The sequence below is a fragment of the Zosterops lateralis genome (assembly GCF_965231275.1).
Source record: "Zosterops lateralis genome assembly, chromosome: 6".
NCBI classification, from domain to species: domain Eukaryota; kingdom Metazoa; phylum Chordata; class Aves; order Passeriformes; family Zosteropidae; genus Zosterops; species Zosterops lateralis.
Genome location: NC_139761.1, coordinates 34,320,211 through 34,338,150, shown reverse-complemented (window position 1 = coordinate 34,338,150; position 17,940 = coordinate 34,320,211). Strand labels below are relative to the sequence as shown.

At 45.8% G+C, this 17,940-nt stretch overlaps 2 protein-coding genes across 4 annotated transcripts; one reads left to right on the top strand and one right to left on the bottom strand.

Moving 5' to 3' along the window:
- Positions 1 to 1,551: 1,551 nt before the first annotated feature.
- SLC10A1 (solute carrier family 10 member 1) lies at positions 1,552 to 8,175 on the top strand (the record flags this gene model as incomplete). The annotated part of the gene is made up of 4 exons (XM_083862604.1): positions 1,552 to 1,617; positions 5,498 to 5,676; positions 6,619 to 6,818; positions 7,865 to 8,175. 4 exons carry the CDS (start codon positions 1,552 to 1,554, stop codon positions 8,026 to 8,028), a joined length of 609 nt encoding a protein of 202 aa, XP_083718730.1. The 3' UTR covers positions 8,029 to 8,175.
- Positions 8,176 to 10,122: 1,947 nt separating this feature from the next.
- SRSF5 (serine and arginine rich splicing factor 5) lies at positions 10,123 to 14,633 on the bottom strand. Of its 3 annotated transcripts, none has more exons than XM_083863327.1 (8): positions 14,482 to 14,633; positions 13,896 to 14,039; positions 13,648 to 13,718; positions 13,375 to 13,470; positions 12,979 to 13,048; positions 11,597 to 11,670; positions 11,189 to 11,299; positions 10,123 to 11,012 (listed from the first exon to the last, which is right to left on the bottom strand). In XM_083863327.1, the coding sequence occupies exons 2-8, from the start codon at positions 14,019 to 14,021 to the stop codon at positions 10,766 to 10,768; spliced, it is 795 nt and encodes a 264-aa protein (XP_083719453.1). In that variant the 5' UTR covers positions 14,022 to 14,039; positions 14,482 to 14,633; the 3' UTR covers positions 10,123 to 10,765. The 3 variants fall into 3 exon arrangements, with proteins under 3 accessions (XP_083719453.1, XP_083719452.1, XP_083719454.1); XM_083863326.1 differs by having other exon boundaries at positions 10,123 to 11,015; positions 14,482 to 14,632; XM_083863328.1 differs by lacking the exons at positions 10,123 to 11,012; positions 11,189 to 11,299 and having other exon boundaries at positions 11,655 to 12,701.
- Between the last annotated feature and the right edge of the window lie 3,307 nt (positions 14,634 to 17,940).

Below are 17,940 nucleotides of genomic sequence, written 5' to 3'. Positions count from 1 at the left end.
TTTAGGGAGGCAGGATTATTGTGGTCCCAGACTGGGGCATTGTTCACAACTTTGGAGACATTTATGGTTTTGAGGTGTCTTGTAATTGAAATAGTTACAATTGTATTTCTCAGGGAATATAAATCAGTGTGGGTGGCATCAGGCTGACAATTTGGAAGGGCACTCAGTCCAGCTGGGAAAATGTGTAAACAGTCAGAGCCCTGAAAGATTAGTTAGAGATAGCATGGTTTAGCTAAGGTTGGTTTCATAGGACCCACATGACCCACAGATGCTTAAAATAGAGGGGTAGAGAAACAAGCTCTCTGTAATAAGATATTTTTGTGGGAAATTATGGAAATAAAATGTTAATACGGGTGCACCATATTAACATACAGAATCCCCAAGCCCGGCCAGTGAGGGAGGGCAGCCAGACTTTGCCTAGCCAGACCGTAGCCTCTGAAGTTTTCTACTTGTCTTGCCAATTCTCTTACCAAAGGCAATAAATGGCTCCCCCAGTCTCCATGGTCACCCTCTAGCTGTAAGACAAAGCACTACCGCTCATTGTTGCCCTCCTTTATCCAGATGGCTGATATTTTATTTTTTATAAATTCAGATCATAGCTTCCCTATTTGCAGGGATCATTCTGTAAAGGATGGGCACAGACCTTGGTATAGTGAGCATGGGCTCCAGATCTCCCAGCTCTGCAATGGGCTCATGCTAGATTAAATTAGGACTACCTCAGAAAGCTGGGAGGCAGAGAAAGGGGCTGCTTACAGCATGTGGATGCATTGGTCCCTGAAATAGGAATGAGCCCTTCCCCACTCCTCCTGAAAGCACATGGGGATAGACAGATCAGAGAGAAGAGCTATTGAAACGTGTCTGGAGGAGGCCTGATTTCAAGCAGGGCATGGGACACTGAACAATAGCTGCCATTTTGAAGCAACTGGAGTCCAGAGCACTCTCGAGGAGGTGACAGAAAATGCTGTCGCAGGGTACGACCCTTGCTTGTGAAATAAACGGCCCCTGAGAGCTCATTGTGCAATGGCTGCTGACATGCAAAGCCAGCGCTGAAAAACATCAGCTGTGCTTTCTAAAAATATGAAAGAGCAGTGCCCAAGGGAGGTGGCTCAGGAAGGGAGAAGCAGAGGGAAGAGCCCAGCAGTGTCGCTGTATCCCTGCAGGATTTCCAGGAAGGCACCGTGCCTTTCTGTGCCCTGCTGAGAACAGGGACACACTGGGGCCCTGCTCACAGGAGTCACCAGCCGTGCAAACAAGCCCCTGGAGGAAAGAGCCCCTGCCCTTCATGAGTCCTCAAGGAAGAGCACATCCTTACAGCAAGCTTTGCAGGTGGGAGACAATCCTCCAGGCTAAGCTGTTCATGCACCCTGAGAGGAGGACAAGGAACCAAGGGCTGCTGCCCCTGGGGAGTTCCCTGGACCTTGGAGAGGCTTTGCTGCCTGGCAGATCTGAAGGACATGGCCAGACACAACCAGGCAGGGCAGCCCAGCCTCTGCCACTGGGGCAATTTTGGCCATTGTGACCACCTCTGGCTGCCCTTCCAAGCCCCCAGGGATGGGGGAGGCTCCTCAGCTGCAGGAGAGGCTGGCCGAGAAAAAGGTGCAGAAACAGTTAAGGCTGGTAATTAGAATTCCTGGCAAAACATTATCTGGGGAGAGAAAAGCATCCTTTCCAGCACTGCCAACCCCACATACTCAAAAATTATCAGATGCAGGCAATTTTGTCAGGCTCCGGAGAATCACAGCTTTAAAACTGCGAGGCATTTTGTTCTGGTGGGTTTTTTTTTTTGTTTGTTTTGGTGGGGTTTTTTTTTGTTTGTTTGTTTTGTTTTTTAAAGAAAATTATAAACATTTGAGCTTTGCCGACTTGCACTCTGGTTTCCTGAAGTTTAGATCACATTTTCAAACTTTTCTGTGAGTCACGGAGGGCTACAAACTTGTTTTTATATAAAATAAAATTGAGTATCTCACCTAATACCCACATCTTTGCACCAAACAGCAAAGATCAAAAGACTTACACTAAAATGAGGAGTATAGAAAACACTGGAGGTCTCAAGAATGAACATCCTGCAGTATACATCCCATCATTTTTTTCTAGGGTTGCAAAAAAAAAAAAAAAAGTTAAGGTGTTTTAACCAACATCACATTGCCTAGGTATTTTATTTGTCAGCATGAAGAACAGGTCTTCAGTGTAATTTTGCTTGTAATAATAATGTTGCTTGCAGCCAAGCACTGCAGGAAAGTTAAAACTGAGGCTGCAGTCCCTGCCTTAGGGGCCAGAGGAGCACACAGTTTCTAGGACCCTGTGCTGTGCTCAGCCATGGTTGCTGCTGCTGGTGGAGCAGAGAAGGCTGTGAAACATTATACAGTGTCAGCCCAGACCTGGGCTTCCATCTTCAGCCTAATCCATACAGAAATGTCTTGGCCAGAAGGGGCAGGTGGGTGCCATTAACTTATTTTCTTTGTGTCCAAGGCGCTGAAAGAACTGCCACATGTCTTACAGGGAGACCCTGTGTTACAGAGCAGGTAGACTGTGGGAAATATATCAGCCAGTAAAGAGGTCAGTGATCCTCCAAGATTAAAGGCTGATCTGAGTGTGAACTCGTTAGTGTGCCTCTTGAAAGGATTTGGCATGTAACAGCCTGATTATCGATTGCTGTCCTTAAGAGAATGTGATCCTCTCCTTTGCACTGATCTTGTTAGCTTTATTTACCATAACACTTGCTGAAACATCCTCTTGCAGAGATAATGGCTTCCTTTGGTTGCTGTCAGAATGAACAAATGGAAACAAAAACATGCTGCTAATAATTGTGTCCTACTCTAATTAATTAAAGCAAGACAAAAGCACTGCACTGCTGGGTTTGGCTCACCATTGCCTGGGTGCCTGGACAAGCCCCAGTCACAGGGGCTGACCACAGGAATACCAATAACACAGCAGTGCCTAATACACGAGATTTCCACCAGCCCAGAAGCTCAGCAAAACATTCATGAGGAATAGGAATATGTTTGGCACCCAAACTGGGATCCAGCCACCCAGAGGCTGCTGTTCTAGGCAGACCTCAGCCTACATGGGCCTAGGAGCTGCCAAAGATGGCAGATGGGTAAAGTACACAAGTAAGCAAAGGGTTTTCAACAGCCCTTTTGCAATTTTTGTGGCACATCTGCACCATGCAGAAAGGCCAATAGCTCAGTCCAGGCAGGCAGTAACAGAGCTTTAGCAGGATGGTGGAAGTGGCAGAAATTGGCATGCCTGTGTCTTACAGCAGGATGCTAAGCAAGGAAATGAGTCCAGCTCTCTTCTCCTGCAAGTGAAGAACGTTAACTCCGCCCATCCTTTGGGACGCGGTGACTTTGGGGCGCGGTGACCGGGCACAGGCGGCGTGAGCAGGCCAGCACTGCCCCCCAGCGGCGGCGGCCGGGCAGCGCAGCAGGAGCGAGCAGAGGGAAATTCACCGTCCAGGAACTGAGCCCTTCCAGCAAGTGGCTGAAGGAAGGAAAAGGCACGCTTTGCCCGGGGATGGAACAGACAGCTTCTGCAAGGCAAACGCATCCTCTGAGCCAAGGCTGCAACGCCCTGGCCCCACTGCATTCTGCAATGGGAGCTCCTTCCTCCACCATCCATCCCTGCAGCAATCCCACCTCCCAGGTCCTGCCGCAGGGTGCAGGAGCTTTAGGGCTGAGATACAGCTCTTTGGCCACACTTAATTGCGAACTCCTCCAGCTCTGGTGCCCATGTTAAATAACAATGTCCAAGAATGAACCAGGGTGGAATAATGATCCTAATTTATTCTACTTTCTTCAACTAGTCTTTTCCTTGGCTTCTGTGGTGTTTCCTCCATTAGCTACTGGGAAGCAGCAGTAGTGCTTGAACAATGGACAACTAGCAGGAAAGTGCAAGTGGGGAGGAACACAGAGAACTGCTCTGACATTCCTGCCTGCCTCCAGCAATGTTTCCAGAGCAATAGGGCTGCAGAGGCTGAGCCTGCTGAGCTCCCAGATAAATAGAAGCAATGGACATGCAACTGCAGCATCATAATACCCTTCAGCAAAGGAATTAGAGCTCAGCCACACTGCAGCAAATCTCCCTGGTTAAAATCCCTTCTCCAGTCCTATTAGTACAACTATCAAATAACAACTTCCCTGTCTGCAAGGCTCTTTTAGACCCAAGCTTTATATCCTGCAAGCAGAGGACAGGATTTTACCAAGGGGGATTTTCTTGAAGCAGGAGGACTGAAGGGTACCATTGCTCACCAAGCTCAGCCAGGAGAGGACGGAGCAGAGAGTCATCTGCCGAACTCCCTCCAGCCACATCCACTGGTGCTAACTGCATCCATTTTGCTCTAGCTTAACATGCTCAGCTCTGTCTGTTTCTGGTGTCCCTGCCTTGGCCTAGGGGATGGCTCAGGTCAATCTGAAGGCAGTAAATGCCTTAAATGGAGGCAAAACCTGCTGAGGGATCAGGAAATATGGCACTTGAGGGCAAGGCAGGTAACATGCCATTCCCCAGCATGGCAGGTGCACATCCCCTGTTACCCCCAGGGACAGGGGGCATATACAACTGAAAAAATTCTAGACAGTGTCAGACTTAACACATCACAAAAAGAGACATGAAAGTGCCCAAGAGTTTACCAGATAAATTACTCATCCACATAATAATGTCTTCCTAGACCTTGCTATCAAAAGCTTTATCTATGGCCAGAAGTATTTTATAATGTCATTAAAAACAAAGTACCCCTGATGCATTGTGTTTTCAAGTACTGGTCTCAGCAGTATCTTGTGAATGGGAGGAACTCTGGTTCATCTTCCTTTGTATGAAGTGCTCATCTTTACCTGTCTTCTCTGCCCACCTTAAGCTGTCTCCCTCTTGCTCTCACCAGCTGTCTCATTGTGAGGGTGGATGCTGGAAGAAGTGGAGGATCAGAGCAGAAGATACACAAACTGCACAGGATATTTTCAAAGTGAATGGGGTTCACAGCTGATTGCTCCAAATGCAGATTTCTGTTTCAACAGCTGCTGAAGTCATTGAGACACCTATCCAACAGAAGCCACTGTATCACCAAGTGCCCACTTATGCCTGGAACCATGTCCCTGTCTCCTTTATACATCAGGCATTTAAACAGCAAAACAGACATCTAGACAACCACATACACCATTGAACTCCACTAGGCTCTACCTGTGAGTAAAGTTATTTCCTCAGCACATGCCTGGGGTGGACTAGAGCCACAAAGGGACCTGGACCAAGCAGCTTGTGCAGCAAGACCAGGCATTTTGCATACAGACTAGAAAGTATTGGTATTTGGTTATTTAAGGTCTCTCTCGGTAATAGCCCTGAATGGTCTCTTGTTGATTACAGATAACATTTATGTCCATGAAAGGCACTTACATCCTCAGTGTACTTCACATGATGGACAGAGAACTGGGTACAGCTGCTTCTGACACAGCTGAGGCGCATTTTGACAGGGATCTCTCTCTTGTCCACATCTCAATCACTTTTATTTTAGGCAGAAATGATTATGCTTGTACGGTCATCTGCTGCTATAATTGTTCCATCCGTGGCCAATATGGGAAGCTGTATCATGGTTGTCTTTTCACCATCTCTCCTGGGAAGTTCTGGCTTAATGCCCCTTACTGGATTCCTGCTGGGCTATGCTGTCTCTGCAGCCTTCAAGCTTGATGGCCAGTATGCTCTCCCACATCTCCCTCCCCTCTCCCTCTCATCAGAAACAGAGAGGAATGGCAGCTCTGCTTTGCAAAGCAATAGTGACAACATGGATTTTAGAAACATACCTCTAGAACACTGACCTCATTCACCCAAAATAGGACCTAGGAATACAACCAGACACAATACAAGCTGGTCCTAAGCCAGTGACTCCCATACCTTGAGTGGGAAGGGAAATTACTTTAACCCCTGCTTGGCTTAGCTGAGAAGGGAGGAATAGCTAAGCAGGGTTTTTTTGACACAGACACTTCATCACCATGGAAGCTTCACTCAAAAACATGGATGGTTTTGGCTTAAGGTCACTAGTGACCTGCTAAATATATTACCAACCTCTGCTCTTGGTGATGAAGCTGGGGGAAAAGAATTATTAGCACAAAAGAAAAAAACAACCCAAGCCTAAAAAACTGAGAAATAGCAACAGAGCTCAAACCCCAGGTGACACAATTATTTTCCAGCCAATTACTACCCCAAACCAGTCAGTGCATTGTCAGCTGCAGCCCCAGGAATTTAGAATGAAAACCTGGCGTATAAAACCTGCTCCTCCTTTTTTCCCTCATCCTACCTAAACCAGGTAGGAATCCTGCTAGTCCTATTTTATACCTTCATATGTTGGGCTCTTACCACCTCAGATTACTTCCCTGCAAGAAGCTGCAGAGTCCAGACCAGGACACAAGGCCTCCAATACCATTATGAACGAAGTTCACATTTGTAACATGATCTGTCTCTGCCCATTGCAAAGGGAGCAGGAGGCAAAACCTTCTAGGGATTGCAGTATTGTTCCTAACAGAGCAGCTGTTAGCAACAGGCAAGGTGGGCAGGGTTCTGTTTTAGCTGTTTGAAAGCAATTTAAATCTGTGATAAATCTGTTTAACTTTTAAATCTATTTAACTTTTTCTCCTTCAGGTGCAGGCGGACAGTGTATATGGAAACTGGCTGCCAGAATATACAGCTTTGTTCAGCTATCCTCAAGGTCACCTTCACCCCAGAGATCATTGGCCCCCTGTACTTCTTCCCACTACTCTACCTGCTGTTCCAGCTTGGAGAAGGATTTTTGCTCATCCTGGTCTTTTGGATCCACGACAGAGTAAAGCAGCAAGCCAATGGCAAGTATAGCTTGGCTCCTTTATTTCTTGTATTTTCCACGCTAAGCCATACATGCTTACAATGTAACTACCGATGAATCGCTGCTTTATAAAGGCAGAATCCAGTTGCTCTTTAACTAGAGATTACATACCCAACACGTTAAATTCAAATCAGAGTCAAAAATTCAGAGCTAACTGAAGACCTTAGAAAGTCAACGGACTTCTTGCATCAGCAGGATGTTTCATACAGCTACATACTATCAAAACTAGCAGTGCTCAGGTTTTCACAGTGTAGTGCTTTAAGCCACAGTGGACACCCTGCCAAAGCCATGACTTGCACTAAGTACTTTCAAAGAACAGGGGTGCTTGCATGTGGCTAAAACTACACAAAAACATTACGTATGCTTTAATGCTTCAAGGTGTTAAATGATTTCCTGAGAGGACAGAACTGCCAAATACTGCAGCCAAACAAAGGAAACATTTGGATCTTTTGCTAGAAAAGTACATAAAGAGATTGAAATTTCATTTTAAAGTATATAAAATACTGGTATAGATGTGAAATAGACTCTTCTCCGACTCCAGCAGGTCTCTAATTCCAAAGCTCAGCTGACTGCACAGATGGCCAAAGGATGCACTGCTGAATGAGATCCTCTACCCATCACCCCTCTGATGCTGCCAGTCCAGCTTTTCTCCACTGTCTGGAGAGACATGCAGCAGAGTAACTGCTTCAGGATCACTTTACCACCACATTTTACAGCTATGCTGGAGGGTAACTTGATGGGGGAAAAAAACCCCACTCATTTGGATCCTTGGAAGCATGTTCAGAGCAAAGCAGTTGATACTGGAAACAGACATGCAGGTGCTGGCAGGATTACTCTAACAAAAGGGCTGTATTCCAGCCTCCAGGTCACAGATGACTGGAAACAAAATGGCTTCAGACTTTTGGCAGAAATCCCAAGTTCTTTCCTCCTGTTTTAAATGACTCAGTAATTCTGGTTGTAGCTGTCACAATCTTCCCCTAACCTGGTTTCAGAATTACCTAGTCTCACATTTTTCTCGTTCTTCAGATGCAGCAAAAATTATCTCTGCAGGTGTGAACACATTTAGCACTCAAGAAATTAAATCAGTGTCAAGACATTGCAGAAATAGTGGAAAACCAGGAAAATATATGGATTCTGCAGCAGTTCCTAGCACAACTCTCCAAGCTCTACCTTCTGCAGACAGCTCATAGGTCTCCAGCTGTTCTGTCAAACTCCTCATTTCACAGCAGCCACAGAGCCATCAGCACCCAGAGTTATTCCCCAAAGACCTTGCTGCAGACTGTGCCTCACTCTGTCAGCCCAGAAAGAAGACTTTCAGTGACTTCAAAGTCATTGTGACAAACCTTTGGGACAGCTGAAGCACATGCCAAGTGACGGTCCCAGTTCTACCTGTAAGAAAATCACTGCCTACATCAGTTCCCTTTCTTAATTTCACTTACCTGTAACTGTCCTGCTGGCACATAATGGAAGCAGATCCTGACGACATCACTGCAGATTAACGTAAATTCTCTAAGAGACCCAGAATGAGCTGCATGAAGTTTCTCCATGCAGAAGCCAGTGAGATCCAATGCACAGCCAAGCAGCCCATGGGCTGTTGGTTCCTTCCATCCTCCAACGGGGACCATGGGGTACCACTGATCCCCCGCAGCACAGGCCACACAAACCATCATCATGGCTACACAAACTGCCCTTGTATGCTGAGTGTAGGCCCAGCAAGCTCTACCTCCAAAACCAGATAAACCTTAAATGTGCCTTCTTTTGTAGCAGTCAGTGAACTCAACACCACACCTGTTCTAGACACCACCTAGGTATGGTCACACTAGACACACAGTACCAGGAAAGACTAGCACCAACATCTCCAATGTCCAGACTATGCCTTGTAACCCTAAGTAGTTCATCTTAATTAAGAATAAACAGGTTCGTACCCAGAAACTACACTTAATAATTTTAGGCCAGAAATCAAGATAAGCCTCCATACTGCAAAGCCTGGGAGTTTAACAGGAAGGTCATCACTGCAATAGCCAGTTACCCTGGGAAAAGGCAGACACCTGCTCCTGCTGCTTGCAAGGCAAGTAAGTGGTGTGGTCTAGAAACAGAATTCAGAACCACTCTTCATAGAGCAGGTATTTCACATTCAGCTTGAGAGAAGCCTATGATCCCTTTCATCACATTAAGTGCCTTCAGCCACCTGGGTTCCAGTAGAAGCCAAGTCCCACTTGGACAGAGATGCCCATCATTATCCAAGTTAGGAAGATCAAGTGACTCCAGATCTCAACACAGCTGACCTTCCACCCTGTTGAGTCTGAGTGCTGCCTTTACCCCTGCAAGTCAGAGGCCCTTTGCTCCACACCTCCTGGGGTGATCCAGCATCTGCAAGACTAAGGCTCTGGAAATGAAGCCTCCCATTCCTCAAAGCTGACTGGTAATAATCCAGGTAACTGCATCCTACCCCCTCTCTCAATGCCTGCTCTCAGGAGAGCCTGGCAGCCCAAAACACTGCCACCTCAACAGACAGACCCACAGAGTTCAAGAGCTCCTCCTCCCGCCTTAGCTTGGCACCCAAGAACTGTGCAGCAGGGACAAAGGGCAGCAGAGGCCAAACCCCTGACCTCCTACAAGGTCAGACCTTTCTCCAAGAGGAACTGCCTTGCCCTTCCTACAATCTATCCAAAGCCCAGCCTAGGCTACAGAGATCTTTTTAAAGGTCTTGACAGATTACTACAATAGCTCTGTAAAGCACTTTATAAAAAACACATTATTTTAAAAATAAATTCCTTAATTCTCTTGTGGTGCGGGCTTGAGAAATACAGGGATTGTAGAGGACTGCTGCCACTGGAAGGCACAAACACCGGAACACAAAATTTCACTGTACTATTGCTGCATTACCCCCATGTACCGACTTAAAAATCACTCTTCCCCTAGAATGAGAACTAACGCTTACAAAAATGGTTTATCTACACCTCAGTGTTCTCATATGAACATGCACAAATACACTAATGAAGTATGCTGACTACATCTGTCTTTAACATTCCACACTTATTATTCTAAGTGATTAAAAGCTAAATGACTCATCCACTCCACTTTTTGCTATGAACTGTGACAGCCCGATTATCCATGTTCTTATTTCAGAACATAGACATCCAAGGACATCACAACATATATTTAAAAGGATGCTAATTCTCACCCCTGCCCAGAAGAGTTACCACTGTGCCACAGCTCCATCTTTAAGAAACATTTTAACACAACCACTTTATTAACACCAAGAAACAAACTAGAAGCAGAAATGTTTCTTTATACTTTATTTGAGCAATTTCAGTCTTAGGTATCAAGAAATAAGAGTGCTTTATAGAATATTATTACCACAGGGCAGTGAAATGGGCATTTTCTTAGTGTAGTGCAAGTTATATCAAATGAAAATATTTTAAAATAAAGTTTTTATTACCAGTACCGACCAGCACTTCATCTGCTGACCTATAGCTGAAACAATGTCTCGAAAGCACAAAAAAATACCCTCTGAAATAAAGCTTTATGTACAGCACATATAGAGCTCTTAGATGCCTACAGCTGTTAGTCTGAGATATTAAACTAATGTTTTTGAGCTGCTATTCACAGTTGAATATACTGAGAATTAAGTGTTCAGATGACTTTAGAGTACAAAAAAATTTGTCTGCTTTAGTTATAAAGAGCTCTGCCGATATACACAAACTATACACTTCAGACATTCACAAAAATGTGAGCAAGAAAAGGGTTATCAAAAAACATTTAATACAATTAGTCAATAACCCTTCCCACCATGGTCCACATCTACAAAGTTCCCTTTCCTCCCCCCTCCCCATCCAAACCCTTCCCCACAGAAAGTCACATACTTACCACAAATTTTAGCAAGTATGGTTTAAAAAAGGGCCCCCAGGGCAAGTTATTTATAGTTCAGTTGCCACTGTCAACAGATCTGGACCTCGATCTAGACCTCTGCCGATCTACGGATGACGGGGATTTGGATCTGCTGGAAGAACCACGTTTCTGGCTCTTGTTTGGCAGTGGAGATCTGCTAACTGATCGTGACTTGCTGTGGCTCCTACTCCTTGAGCGGCTGTAGGATTTGCGGCTGCGGGACCGAGAGCGGCTGCGAGACCCGGAGGAGCTCCTGCTGCGCGACCGGGACCTGCTCCGGGACCTACTGGGGAGGGAACCGAGAGGAGAGCGCTCATCAGTGTCAGTGTCGGCCACGGAACTGCGCGGGCTCGGCTGGAACCAGGCAACCCACGGCTCCCCAGCTCGGCTGCCTCCTCACTGACTGCAAAGCTGCTCAGTCAATGTTTGAGTGTTATTTAGGAGAGTAGAAATCCATACCTGTGCCTTTTGCTGCCTTCAATTAGTTTGATTTTCCTTCCATTAATTTCTTTACCAGAAAGCTTTTCGATAGCATTCTTTAAATCACTGTAAGAGGCAAATTCAACCACCCTATAGGGGGGAAAAAAACCAACATAAAGCTCACTATTAGAAGTTGCAGTTACCAATACAAGCAAAATTTACACTAGGAAAAAAACAAGCAAAACTCCAAAACCTACACTGCTCAGTGTAATTATCCCTTGTCACCACTGAAGCATGAAAAATTCCCCTCCTCAAATATTTCCCACATGCATTTTTTAAAGGGTAGCTAAATAAAGCCATCAACAGCTGCTGACACTGAAAGTGGTCAGCTTCCCTCCCCAAATATTACATATACCAGTTACTCTACAGGTCACTTGATAGGCTTACCCTTCATTTAACTTAGGTCTGTGTGCGTCTGCAAAGGTTACTTCCCCGGCTTGTCTCATGAAGTCTTTGAGATCCTAACACAAGACCATTTATGTTATGCAAAGAAGTGAAATTAACGCTTACCTATATAAAAGTAGTTTAAAGCAAACAAAAGAAACTTATGACTACTGAAAGAGAAGCTGTTAGACAAATCACAAACATGGCAACTGCCATACTTATATTCTATCAAAATTGCATTATCTGTAGCACAATCTGTATCAGGGCACGAAATAAATGAGAAAAGCATATTGCTTTAAGCAAAATGCTAATAAAGGGTCTTAACATTAAGGTAAATATTAGTCTAAAGTGATTTTATAGATTAAATAACAAAGAGAAAGAAAGAGAGAGAGAAAAAGAAATAAAAAAGCACATTTTTATATATACTGGATCGACTTTGAAATACAACCCATATATTTTTTTGGACTATTTCAGTCTCCATTTACATTACAAGTCTTATACGAATAGAGAATTACATTTACATAACACCAATTATTTTGTGCCCCATATGTCATTAAAAATATAGTTTACTTTACCTTTATTAACATTTCCCTAGGCTAGCCAAGCAGCAAACTGCATTAAGCGACCGGAGATACCGTCATGACATATGCCCGACTGGCTCTTCGCCACCCACTTGCCGAACACTACCCAGTCGATGGAAGCCATTAATCGCACTGCCCTCCCTATCAGGAGACTATGGATGGATCCAGACATTCTCTATGCTTGATGTCACCAAGGACCACTTTACTGCGATCAGGATTCCAACGACCACCTAATTTCCAATCTTTCAACTCTTTTCGACCAGGACCTCGTTATTCGGAAGCGTTACAGGAGGAACAGCTCTCAACTTAGGAATCAGATCTCGTTAACGCTCTGGGACCGCTGCAATGTGGCACTTTAAGGAGTGCATCGATTACGTCTAGACCGGCAAACACAGATCTAGAGGTGGCCAAGTGACATTGTAGGAGCTGACTGGAAAGTCAACCAGGCCCGACCAAGAGTGACCAAGACAGAACGATTAGGATAACCCACAGGCACTCCTCGTCATAAGGCCAACGACACAGATAGGCTGGCAAATAAAGGGTTTAATATGTGGTTAAAATGGATTTTAAAAACAAGAAAAAAAATAAATATATATCCTCAAACATATAAATGTATTATTATTATGAATTAACGTTAACTAGCTTTCATTCAAAATATTTAAGTTACGTTACTAAAAATCGTATTAATTACATAAACATTTTAATAAATCAGGCTTTAATTTAATTAATTATTTAACAAAACAATTACATTACATAACATACCCATTAAATGAAGTCAAAAAAGTTAATCATGTTTCAACAAACCTGCCAGCTGACTCGGGAAGACAAATTTTCCACTATGAGGCGATTTTCTGTTCTTAGAGGTGGGGCATTTCTGTTTTGAAATAAGTAATTCAGACTTCTGTTAGTAAATAAAATATAACCATCTTGATATTAACAAAGGCTGTACCAGGAACAGGTATCAGCATATCATTATTAGTACTGCAACCTGAGCTACACAACGGCCTGAGCAACCTAGGGCAGGCATTAAGTACTTAGGGGAGGGAGCGCTAAGGATGACAGGCATATCTGAGAAGTTCTGTAATCTTCACTATCCTGCTGCCACACCAAACGACTTAAAAGGCAAACAACACGTTTTAATAGCTCATTCCAGCTCAGCTCTGGGATGAGGCCACTGCACTGGCTGAGAGCAGCACGTACCTCCTGTCACTGCGCGGGCGGCGGCTACTGAACCGGTCAGAGTACCTCCCTCTGCCTCTGCCCCTGGAGCGTGCTCGGGCATGCTCAATGGTCACCCTGGAACAGGAAAAAACATAGCAAAACACGTCTTTAGCTATTTCTTTTTTTATGTACAGTTACAGTTCTCAAGACAAAAATAAATAGTTTGACCAGTACTGATAACATAATTCAAATTAATATTGACTTTTATTTTAGAGCGTCAAGCTTGTATAGCCATGGAACAGGATACCTCACCTTTCACTGCAAAGCTCTTTTCCATCCAATTCATAGACAGCATCATCTGCATCCCTCGGATCCTCAAACTCCTGCCAAACCAAGACAACAAAATCGAGCAATTACATTCCAACGAACAAGCAAATGCTTCTTTGTCAAGTGCTGTGCCTCGATGGGCGCGTTAATGGATTTTCTTTCTAAGAAGTTTCGTAAACCTCAAACGCGGGTGAGCACTAAGGGGGTGGGGAAGGGAGAAGGGGCACACTCACCACGAATCCGAAGCCCCGCTTCAGGTCGATGTCGCGGATGCGGCCGTAGCCCTTGAAGAACCTCTCCACATCCTTCTCCCTGGCGGCCGGGTTCAGCCTCCCGATGAAGACGCGGCAGCCGCTCATGGCTGTGTGTGGGGGGCACTGCAAGGACAGGGACAGGCGCGTCAGGCCCCGCCGGGTGACTCAGCACCGCCCGCCGCTGCCGCAGTGCGCCACCGACCCCACCCCCGCCACGGGCCAATGGGAAGGCGCCGGGCGGACACCGCCTCAGCCCCCGCCAATAGGAGCCCAGCTCTCAGCCCTCGGCCCCGCCCATCTGCCTCCCCGCCCAGCTAGCCCCGCCCCCGCCGAGCCGAGGAAGAAAAGCAAACGCCATCGCTCTGGCACAAAATGGCGGCCGCGCCGCACCCGCCTGCGACACCGACCCCGCCGCGGCCCGCACGGAGCGGAACCGAGCGGCGACAACGCCGGCCGGGCGCCCGCGGGCCGGCTGGGCACACAGCAGAAGCGCCCCGCCCCGCACACGCTATGCTGCGCTTCGCCCCGCTCGCTGTGCGGGGAAGCCCCCAGAGGTTTTACGAACCTGAGCTGTGGGTCTCGGTGCAGGTCGAGCCGAACGGTTTCTCGCTGCGGTGCGGCAGACGGAGACGGTCGGAGGCCGGGCGGACACGTCCTACTCGGGCGACAGACGGGTCCGACTACTGCGCAACACGGGCGGTGCACCGCGAAATGGAGGCGGCCCCGCGCGTCAGCGCCGCCCCGCGCGGCGATTGGCGGAGGCGGCGGCCACGCCCCTCCCCAGGGATTCCCGGCCGGGGCCGGGGCCGCGCCGGCGCCCCGCGGCTGGCAGCCATGATGGGGCGGCCCGCGGGTAAACAAGGCCGGGAAAGCTGTGCTGAGGGGTGAACACAACACAACCATCGCGGCTCTTCTGCTCCTCCACTGCACAACAGGCTAAAACCTGTGCTGCTCGGGCAAAGGCTTGCGTCAGGCGTTTCTGGCTCCTGATGAGCAAAGAATGAGAGGAGGAAAATATATAAGGAGGTCTTGATCTGCTTAAATCCCTCATTTGAAACCAAATGTGTAACGACAAGATAGAGAGATGAGCTTTGCCTCCGTTTTACATATCTCTGCAGAATTTAGAAGCTTGGCTTCTAAAAGGTGGTTGCAGTAAAGGCCAGAGGTTATCCCAAGGGGTATTTGAAATGAAGAAGACATCTGGAAGTTGAAGATACACCCACTAGTTTTGCAGTACAGAGGCTGCAGCCCTGTGACCCTCCTTGCCACATTCGTGCACTGCTGGGTCAGTTGACTTTACACAAAAAGCCAGCAGGTACAGCTGCACCAGGCTGCCTCTTTTGATGCATTTTGATAATTACTGTATGATCCTTTTAATAGTATTTTCGTGACTTGTCACCCGAGTTCCACCCCCTACCCCTTCCTTTTGTGGGCCATCTTTGTGATACCCAGGGTCTGTTATCAATGATCTCTCTGGGATAAATTTCTCTATTTATGCTTAGTCACTGACACGTATTTCCCTGGAACAATGCAGCACGGGATGGTGCTGATGACATCATAGCTTTATATGACTGCCCACACACACACTCCTCAAACTGCAACAGCAAGAAGAGTCCCAAAAATGGGAAAGCTATTTCTGCTGCACGCAGTAAAGAGAAAGGCTGCCATGTAGCTAAAGGTTTGGCAAGGGCACTGTCAGCTTCTCTCCTGGGTTCCAAAGACGCACATTTCCGTTCTGCAGTGTCTGTGAGAAAAGCCAGGATGGTGCACAGACAGGAAAATCTGCAGTACAGGGAGGACTTTGAGCAAGGAATGACAATGCTTGTGATTATCCCTGTGGATCATAACCTTTGCCTGCTGAGGAAGAAACATTCAGATGTGCCGTTTAACATTTAACAGCGCTAATTTCATGATGAGTTACAGCGCTTTAACAGGTGCCATGGGAACAAGCAGTTCTGTTCCTGTCAACACCAGGACTCTCCTGTCTGCAGACTGAGCTGGTACACAAAGCTAAACTGAAAAAGGCAGCAAGCAGACTTCTGAAGGTTTAACTCCATGAAAACCAGCTTGTAGTGGGATAAAAACAAGGGTTAGCACTGAACAGAGAAGAGAGGAAGGGGCAGGAGCATCCCTTTAAGGAAGAGCTGCTCATTTTAGCAGTGTGAAACTGCAGTTTAAAAAGCCTTGTCCTTGTAACTGCCAAGCAGTAATCTCCCTGCCTCTGAACATTAGGTGAAAAGCATCAAAAGTCAGGAGGAGAACCAGGAGACAACAATCACTCTTTAGAACGTTCCTGTGTTACTTAAGTCTCTTACCAAGGTAAAGGTCACACACTCTTTTACTCATGGACTTCTCACATGAGGGTCAGGAGCAAGCACGACTGTTTCTTACCCAGTTTCTCCAAGTTTTATGTAAACAGGGAGTACGGTTCCTCCCTTTGGCTTGAGGTTATCTGAAGACCACCAAGGACTTGTTAATATTACTGCTGCTGGCTGGCCCAGCAGTGTCCACACTCCTACATTCCTGCAGTTCTGGTTGTTGAGAGCCGCACAAGCCTCCTAAAATCCTGGTATTTTATTCATCAAGGTAACTAAGTAAATACAGTTACTATTTGGAAGTGAAAAGGTCCTGAGGCAGCAGAAGATGAAACTTGAAACGAAGTCTCAGCCAGATACCATTAATGTCTGCTTGTGGAAAACATTTGATAGGGAATAACTCTTTGCTGTCTCTTCCAGGAAAAAAAAAAAAAGAAAAAAAAAAAAAAAGAAAAAAGAAAAAAGAAAAAAGAAAAAAAAAAAAAAGTAATGAAATGAAGCTAATGAAGTCCAAGTCAAAATGTGCAAAAAGAGGTGGTTCCTCACCAACAGATAGTAGACCTCTGGCATAACTTGCTGCAGGATGCTCTGGAAACAAGAAGTTTATATGGCCTCAGCCTACAGACAGTTTTAAACCAGGAAGGAGGAGGAAACAGAAAAAAAAGGAGCAAGAGAGGAAAAAAGACTCCAGTTCAGAGACTCTGCCTAGCATTGCTGAAGACCCTCTACAAAAAGACTCTCTACTCTCTTTGCTGTCCTACAGCTCCACAGTGGAGCTGCTGTATAAGCCATGTGGCCAGAGACTCAGCACTTGGCCCAGTTCTACAAGACTTCTTGAATGGAAGCAGAAATGTAGCTTGCATCCTCTCCTGCTGCTGGTGAATATATTTGTTACTTCTTCCACTCTGGTTATCTATATTAATCTCCTCTACTGTTCTTTGTTTTCTCCTTTCCCTAGGCATTCTCTGTTCTGTTTCTTTCCAAAGCTCCATGACTAATTAAACTAACATATTTCTGTTATTGATACTTAAGTGTAGCTCGCTTAGAAGTAGTAGCAGTGAGGGTTCAAGAGCACCTTTACAAAAAGCTCAAGTAGGTGGCAAGCACTGAAGAGAGAATTTAATCATTGAGCACCAATTTCTCTTCTTCAAAATTTTTGGAGAAAAAAAAATGGCAATTAACCTAAAAATAACAGCATAATGCATTCAAAAATATGTTGGTCAGAGGGGTTTTTTTTCTGTTTTTCCACTTTTTGGGAAAGCTAAGCTGTAATAATTAACATCCCATTAATTAGAGCTCAGCAGCAGTATTAAGCTAGTCCTGGAGGTACTTTAGGTACAGGGGTAGCTCAACAGTGAAATTGCAGACTTTACCTTTTAGTTCAGGTATGTGTCTTCTGTGGCTGTGGCTCAGGAAAAAGGAGCTGAGACAGGAACTCATCATCCCCTCTGCTCTAGGACACAGAGCAGGCACTGCCTATGTCACTGCAGTTTGCCACTGTGTGAAAAACACTCTGGGGAGGAGACATGAGGAAAAACAGTGTGATTGAAAAAAAATGAGAAGATCTGCAATGGCAGCGATTGTGAGCCAATGGACTCGGGTGAAACGAGGGGCAGTGAAAAGGAGCAAGACTTACCAAAATGACTGCAAGTTATATGCTGAAATCAAGGAAGAAATGGAAATAAAGAGAGCAAGTATTCTAAAAAACG